Here is an 8,647-nt window from a genome sequence, read left to right on the forward strand (position 1 = left end):
TTATTGCGCTCCTATTTTTTTTACTTCGTCGAACTTTTTTTCGCTTTACCATTTTGCTGCTTTTTCGACATTGTGCGTGAAATCTTTTTGACTTCTGTAGGCTAGTTTCTCTCTTCTCTCATTCTGCAAAAAGTGAATTTGAACATCAGTTGCTCAGCAAAGCAATTCAAAATGAACAGAGTCAGTATAAAAAATTGAAGTCAGAAATAGAAACGGGATAAACCCATAAAGCCCAATTTTAGATGCCCGCTATTTGAACGTCGTTCCTGTCAGTCTTAGTTACCATCTCTTATGCTTATTGGTGTTGATAGTAGCCCCTGTAGCCTCTCTCTAAGAAACAGAAGTATGTTCAACTACGAAATGCCATCAAAATAAATCGGACTTAAAAATTTTTTTTGTACAAAAATCTTTTTTTTTTTCAATATCTTCTATTCGTTCAATCCCAATCATGCTTATTGGAATCAACGGCGGCTATTTTCCGGCAATCTGCCGGGTATGTTTTGATTTTTTGGATTGGATTTGTTTCCAATCCACTCCTAGTTCATTCTAAGCCTAGTTTTTTTAACCAAATTTTCTTTTCTGGCTAATGATTTTTTCACATGTGGCATTTTAACTTTGATTTTCTTTTTAATTGCTCTCAAACGAGTGCAATTTTTAGTGCATATCGCCCGACGTTAGTCGAATACGTTTTTTTTATTTGAACTGATTTTTTTGGAAATGGTTTTTTCAATTTACTCAGTCCGTTCTAGGCCTAAAATTTTATTTAAGCATTGAAATTTCTTTGAATTTTGCGTCAGTTCTTGTCCTGCTGTTTTTGTACCTTGTCGTACAAAAATTTTTGTTGCTTTACCTTAGTTGACAGCTTGTTCAACATTTTGCGTGGAATCTTTTTGACCTCTCTTGGCTAGTTTCACTCTTCTCTCCTTCTTCTAAATTGTTTTCGGACAGCAATGGCTCAGCAAAGCAATTAAAAAATGAACAAGAGTCAGTATCAAAACGAAATCAGAAATGGAAACAAGATAAACCCATAGAGCCCAGTTTTAGATGCCCGTTTCCCGAACTTGGTTCTTAAGTCTTAGTTACCGTCTCTAATGCTTTTTGGTATTGATACTAGCTCCTGTATTGTCTGATTTTGAAACAGGAGTATGTTTGAAGTTGCGAGTACTGCTATTGCGTAGAGAAACTATTTCTTATTCTTTTAAGATTTTGAATTGTATTGCTGCGCTGTCTTTTGAAGATCTGTTCATTTTGTTTTATGACGTAAAGTTTTTTCAAGCTGCTTTTAAATTGATGTGCGAATTTTTAAACTAATTTTCTGTTTTTTACAGCGATTTTTCGCTTTCATTTGCGTCAATTTGACTCATTGTTTTTTACTGTATTATCCTGATTGTTTCAACTAATAGTTTCATACATGTGTTGTAATAATGTAAAGTTCTATTTTTTGAGTTCATTAAAAGTCAATTAATGGTTTATGTGACTTGAGTTTTCCGAGTTTTTTATGTTCTTTTTGTTGTCTTGTTTATTAGTCTCATTTTTGAATGGTTTAATTGACTCATCAATGAAGCGTAATTAAAGTTTCTTGATGGTTGTCTTCGTATCAAACGTTTTTGTAACGTGACCCTACTTCCTTTCAAAGAGACAGCAGTTTGTTCCGATCCACCTGTGGGTGGAGGAACTATATGCTCAAATGGGTTTTTGTTGACAATTTTGGCCGATCGATATATTCCTCGTAGAGAGTTGAGACTGGTATGATTAGAAAGCTTTCCAGGGTAGCATATGCAATTAAAAGTTTTTTTATTTTAGATTTTATAGGGAGTTATCGTGATTTAAACTTTTGAGAAAAATAGTAAATTCCGTTGTTTTTATTAACATTTTCCGTAATTTTTGACCAGTTTTTCGTCAATTTTGCTAAAACTTGTTGATAGTTTTAAAACAATGTTATTGGTTTTACGGTTAAGGAAAGAGAAGGCTTGCCAATTTGTTTTATCCGAGTTCTTTTGTTAATAATTCTGCTAAACTTTTCGAATTTGAATTATTTATAATAAAAAAGACTCCAAATAAGCTTTTCTTTCCTACTTCGTTTAAATTTGCTAGAAGTAGAGACCAAACATCTGCTGCCACAATCTTTGAAAACCCAAAAAATATGATATAATCACATTCGCTTTCTATAGGAGCTCTGTGGATTTAAAATTTTGTTGGTTTTTCGAAAAATAAACCTAATTATACAGAAGGCATGTAGTTTCGTAATCTTTTAATATTTCTTTCTGCTTTGGATTCATTTGCCGTTCTGTTTGCAGAGTCATGACTACGTTTTTTGGATTAAAAACTCAATTGGTTTTTAAAGAGCTGCGGGCGAGCCTAAGCAATGACTTCAATTGTTATCTAATACCTCCTATGACTTTGAAAATATTTGTTTTGAGAGAATGTTGGTGAAATATTGAAGTTTGTCAAATTTTAATCTTTTTACTGTCAAAATGTAGCTAAGTCTCAATTTATACAGGGCAAAATTTGTTCCAAGGGAAAGAAAAAGTACTCTTTATAGGGGTTTTATATTAAAGTAAAGTTTTTTTCTTTCTTACTACGAAATTTTATAAAAGTTTTGATTTTTTGCATATTTTCCGGTATTCTGGGTTATTTGTTCTCCTTTCGACTTAACACATTATAGATGGTGCCAACTGGCATTGAAGGAATGCGTAAAACAACCTGTGAATATCCTATAGTTTTAACGGCTGCGCATCCGTTGTCTCATAAAATTTATTAGGATTCTTAGTTTTTGCCTCTAAATGTTCTTTTTGTTGTCGTTCGGCATCTTTATGACAATCAAAGGCTTTGACTGCTCCTACAAATGTTTAACTGAATTTCTTTCCTGATTTGAGTTTATTGCTTACGGTTTTAAAGACTTTCAATTAATTCTGTTAAAACGTTTTTGTTTTTCCCCTTTTTTTGTTCTTCGTCGTCAACAAGTAATTGAGTCTAATCATTGACAGAGCTTATCAATTTTCTATTGCTCTAAACATTTTTTTCGCTGTTGGCTAATTTTTCGACACATGTCTATGGAACTTAGAAATGTGTTTTCATAAGAATGTCTTGTTCTCGATACTGGTCAATATTTGTGGTTCCACAAAGACCCTATACCTAGAAGACGCAATTAAAATCAAAAAGGACCAAAGCAAATCATTTAATCGCTTTCGTCAGTTAAAAGTTGTTAATGGTTTTTAATGTACTATAGATATAATGAAGCCTTCAACACTAAGGCTTCGTTAAATTGTTTATAATTATGTTCTGTCCATATTTGCTGTTTTTTGTCGTCCTATGATTTGGTCTTAATAATAACAGGCACAACTGGATTCCTGAGCAGTTGCAATTTGATCAGTTTTTGTTTTTTGTTTGAGTCGAAAGCTTTTTGTTTGTTTGACCTTTTGAAATTATTTCTTTCAGTGGATGTTTGAGCTTTGTCACTTTTGTTTTATTTCTTTCAATTTTATAGCATGGTCTGTGTAACGAGAGTTCGCATCCTCTTTCCAGAAAGGCAATATCCAATCTTTATAACGGTTTGATTTGAAACTAATGGTTTCTTGGCTTTGGTACTAGGCATTTTCAAAGTGTTTTTTTTGGTGTTTGCTCATTCTTTTTTTTGTTTCCTTTCCACGATATCACACTTATGTGGTGGCCCAATTGGAGTTGAAAAGTGCAAATTTAACGGTGTGTAGTTTTATCCATGAATAGCTTGTGCTTTCAAAGGTTGCTGCACAGCGTTCTTGTTAAATTCAATTGTTTTTTGTTTCGTTTTTGCTGTTTTTTATGCAGTCGGCCGGCATATTAGGGATAACGACAAGTCTCCATAATTGCTTCCTATGACGTATAATTTAGCCTTCCTAATGAGCCGAGTTGATACAAAGTGGTTTCAATCAATTTGAAATTGGCTGTTATCAAAAAGAAAAACGTATTTTTGAACTTGTCCTTTTTGCTCTTCTTTGTCGGCCTGGCACCGAGTCGCATTTTTGAGAGTTCTTTATCTTGTCCAATGAACATCTAATGAAGTACAGGTTGAATTGTTTAGATTGGGTTTTATCGGAGTCTTTCTTATGGTTTTTTTAAATTTAGTCATCGAGTTTTGGTCGTAATTAATGTTTGCTATTATTTGTTTTTGTGTGTTTCTTGTCCAATACTCTCATTGATGACAAGTCTCATTGGCTCTGTAATCCCACTTAATTGTTTGCTGAAAGATAGATGATTTTTTGATCTTTTTCTCTTCCTCATTTGGTAGACTATTAGAAAACGTGGATGGGTTGGGTCGGAACATCGTGTGCGAAAGCACATTACCAAGCCTCCTTGTTTTATTCTAAAGTTTTACTTGATTCCGCTGGTTTTTTGTTGTGTTGAATTTTAGCCTCGTTAATGACTGGTTTTGGTTATATAATGAGGCGTTATGGAAGATAATAATTTCAATTGAAATCTATTTGTTCAAAAACAGTCAGCGATTTTTTATGTCTTAACCAGTGTTGAAGTTTTCTGTTGTCGTGTTGATTTGTCCCATTTTTGACAGCTATCATTGTCTCCCTGCGCAACTAATGCAACCAACGCTCGTTGTGCTCCCCTCATGGCCCCATTGAAGACAAATCGTCATCTCTTTCAAACTTGGTTGCAACATTTTGATTACGCTTTAAACCAGCTTGCTGATTTTTGCTGACTCGAAAGATAATCGAATCCCACCAGCCATTTGAGAGGAATTCTTTTGAGGTTAGTCGGTTATATTTTTTTATTCGCATTATTTACTAGATATGGTTCTTTACTTCAGGACGAAAACGAAGTTTATGAAGAATAGGAAGAGGACGAATGAGCTTTTTGTTGCAGCCAAACAGACGCCACTAGTCAACAGATTGCAAAACCCTCGTCATTGATAAACGCAAAGCTGATTTTTCTGAGAGGTTTTTGAGCAGTCGTTGCTGTTGTGGATTCTTTTAGATGAATAACCATCATCACCACACACCTGTGCTCCATCAATAATCGTGCCCCTCCCCTGCACCTCCCTCTGTGAAGCAATATGGCCGATTTTTGCCATACTTCACTAATTCGTCCTATTTTTGTTCTCGTTACTCCCTTGTGCTAAAACGTCAGATTTTTGATGCTGTTATTTTCTCATACTCTTGACTTTTGTTTCGGGTCGTTAATTTTTTTCACTCTAATCTTAAAGTAAAGTGATAAAATGTTTTTGTTTACATGCGGCAATTTCAGTTTGATTTTTATTGTTTTTTAATAGCCGCCCTCATCTTCTCAGCCGGCTATTATTGCGCTCCTATTTTACTTCGTCGAATTTTTTTTCGCTTTACCATTTTGCCGCTTTTTCGACATTTTGCGTGAAATCTTTTTGACTTCTGTAGGCTCGTTTCTCTCTTCTCTCATTCTGCAAAAAGTGAACTTGAACATCAGTTGCTCAGCAAAGCAATTCAAAATGGACAGAGTCAGTATAAAAAAATTGAAGTCAGAAGTAGAAACGGGATAAACCCATAAAGCCAAATTTTAGATGCCCGCTATTTGAACGTCGTTCCTATAAGTCTTTGTTACCATCTCTTATGCTTATTGGTGTTGATAGTATTCCCTGTAGCCTCTCTCTCCAGGAAACAGAAGTATGTTAAACTACGAAATGCCATCAAAATAAATCGGACTTAAAAAGTTTTTTTGTACAAAAGTCTTTTTTTTCAATATCTTCTATTCGTTCAATCCCAATCATGCTTATTGGAATCAACGGCAGCTATTTTCCGGCAATCTGCCGGGTATGTTTCAATTTTTTGGATTGGATTTTTTTTCCAATCCACCACTAGTTCATTCTAGGCCTAGTTTTTTAAACCAAGTTATCTTTTCTCGCTAGTGATTTTTTCACATGTGGCATTTTAACTTTGATTTTCTGTGTAATTGCTCTCAAACGAGTGCAATTTTTAGTGCATTTCGCCCGACGTTAGTCGAATACGTTTTTTTTTTATTTGAACTGATTTTTTTGGAAATGGTTTTTTCAATTTACTCAGTCCGTTCTAGGCCTAATATTTTATTTAAGCATTGAAATTTCTTTGAATTTTGCGTCAGTTCTTGTCCTGCTGTTTTTGTACCTTGTCGTACAAAAATTTTTGTTGCTTTACCTTAGTTGACAGCTTGTTCAACATTTTGCGTGGAATCTTTTTGACCTCTCTTGGCTAGTTTCACTCTTCTCTCCTTCTGCTAAATTGTTTTCGGACAGCAATGGCACAGCAAAGCAATTAAAAAATGAACAAGAGTCAGTATCAGAACGAAATCAGAAATGGAAACAAGATAAACCCATAGAGCCCAGTTTTAGATGCCCGTTTCCCGAACTTGGTTCTTAAGTCTTAGTTACCGTCTCTAATGCTTTTTGGTATTGATACTAGCTCCTGTATTGTCTGATTTTGAAACAGGAGTATGTTTGAAGTTGCGAGTACTGCTATTGCGTAGAGAAACTATTTCTTATTCTTTTAAGATTTTGAATTGTATTGCTGCGCTGTCTTTTTAAGATCTGTTCACTTTGTTTTATGACGTTTTATTTTTAATCAAAAAAGACTCCAAATAAGCTTTTCTTTCCTACTTCGTTTAAATTTGCTAGAAGTAGAGACCAAACATCTGCTGCCACAATCTTTGAAAACCCAAAAAATATGATATAATCACATTCGCTTTCTATAGGAGCTCTCTGGATTTAAAATTTTGTTGGTTTTTCGAAAAATAAACCTAATTATACAGAAGGCATGATTTTTTTTGTGGTTTATTCAAATATTTAATTTGCTAAGTACTCTATTTTGCAAACATATGGAAATTGTTTTTGTTGGAAGCTGAGAAAAATCGAAAGATCAGGGCTAGGTTTCAATTCTTACAATCATCATGGGTTCTTACAATCAATAATTTTTCGGATTATTGTAGGACGCGGTCTTTTTCAAAGTCTTTCGCAGTTCTGTTTTTTGTGATTACTGACAAGAATTAGTTCAAATCACGGCCCAATCCTTGACAGATCCTATTGACAACAAAATAAGGCCGTATGAAAATATAGTGTCTTCAGAGAAAAGCTCATTGTTTTTATGGCTTCGGCAATGTAGTTTCGTAAACTTTTAATATTTCTTTCTGCTTTGGATTCATTTGCCGTTCTGTTTGCAGACTCATGACTAAGTTTTTTGGATTAAAAACTCAATTGGGTTTTTAAAGAGCTGCGGGCGAGCCTAAGCAATGACTTCAATTGTTATCTAATACCTCCTATGACTTTGAATATATTTGTTTTAAGAGAATGTTGGTGAAATATTGAAGTTTGTCAAATTTTAATCTTTTTACTGTCAAAATGTAGCTAAGTCTCAATTTATACAGGGCAAAATTTGTTCCAAGGGAAAGAAAAAGTACTCTTTATAGGGGTTTTATATTAAAGTAAAGTTTTTTTCTTTCTTACTACGAAATTTTATAAAAGCTTTGAATTTTTGCATATTTTCCTGTATTCTGGGTTGTTATTTGTTCTCCTTTCAACTTATCACCTTATAGATGGTGCCAAGTGGCATTGAAGGAATGCGTAAAACAACCTGTGAATATCCTATAGTTTGAACGGCTGCGCATCCGTGCTCTCATAAAATTTATTAGGATTCTTCGTTTTTGCCTCTAAATGTTCTTTTTGTTGTCGTTCGGCATCTTTATGACAATCAAAGGCTTTGACTGCTTCTACAAATGTTTAACTGAATTTCTTTCCTGATTTGAGTTTATTGCTTACGGTTTTAAAGACTTTCAATTAATTCTGTTAAAACGTTTTTGTTTTTCCCCCTTTTTTTGTTCTTCGTCGTCAACAAGTAATTGAGTCTAATTATTGACAGAGCTCATCAATTTTCTATTGCTCTAAACATTTTTTTCGCTGTAGGCTAATTTTTCGACACATGTCTATGGAACTTAGAAATGTGTTTTCATAAGAATGTCTTGTTCTCGATACTGGTCAATATTTGTGGTTCCACAAAGACCCTATACCTAGAAGACGCAATTAAAATCAAAAAGGACCAAAGCAAATCATTTAATCGCTTTCGTCAGTTAAAAGTTGTTAATGGTTTTTAATGTACTATAGATATAATGGCTTCAACACTAAGGCTTCGTTAAATTGTTTATAATTATGTTCTGTCCATATTTGCTGTTTTTTGTCGTCCTATGATTTGGCCTTAATAATAACAGGCACAACTGGATTCCTGAGCAGTTGCAATTTGATCAGTTTTTGTTTTTTGTTTGAGTCGAAAGCTTTTTGTTTGTTTGACCTTTTGAAATTATTTCTTTCAGTGGATGTTTGAGCTTTGTCACTTTTATTTTATTTCTTTCAATTTTGTAGCATGGTCTGTGTAACGAGAGTTCGCATCCTCTTTCCAGAAAGGCAATATCCAATCTTTATAACAGTTTGATTTGAAACTAATGGTTTCTTGGCTTTGGTACTAGGCATTTTCAAAGTGTTTTTTTTTTGGTGTTTGCTCATTCTTTTTTTTGTTTCCTTTCCACGATATCACACTTATGTGGTGGCCCAATTGGAGTTGAAAAGTGCAAATTTAACGGTGTGTAGTTTTATCCATGAATAGCTTGTGCTTTCAAAGGTTGCTGCACAGCGTTCTTGTTAAATTCAATTGTTTTTTGTTTCGTT

General features: G+C 33.9%; 1 protein-coding gene across 2 annotated transcripts in view; it reads left to right on the forward strand.

Moving 5' to 3' along the window:
- LOC142339212 (DNA topoisomerase I, mitochondrial-like) overlaps positions 1 to 8,647 on the forward strand; it is a 42,586-nt gene that overhangs the window by 31,033 nt on the left and 2,906 nt on the right. The window contains exon 13 of one of the 2 annotated variants that reach the window (XM_075389060.1): positions 4,799 to 5,131. The exons of the other annotated variant lie outside the window; for it this stretch is intronic. Within the exon in view, the coding sequence (XP_075245175.1) occupies positions 4,799 to 4,825 (27 nt within the window). The 3' untranslated portion in view covers positions 4,826 to 5,131. Of the gene's footprint in view, positions 1 to 4,798; positions 5,132 to 8,647 lie in introns of those variants that run through there. 2 annotated transcript variants of the gene reach the window in all.

This window comes from Convolutriloba macropyga, chromosome 5 (assembly GCF_964194025.1).
Source record: "Convolutriloba macropyga chromosome 5, txConMacr16.3, whole genome shotgun sequence".
Taxonomy (NCBI): domain Eukaryota; kingdom Metazoa; phylum Xenacoelomorpha; order Acoela; family Convolutidae; genus Convolutriloba; species Convolutriloba macropyga.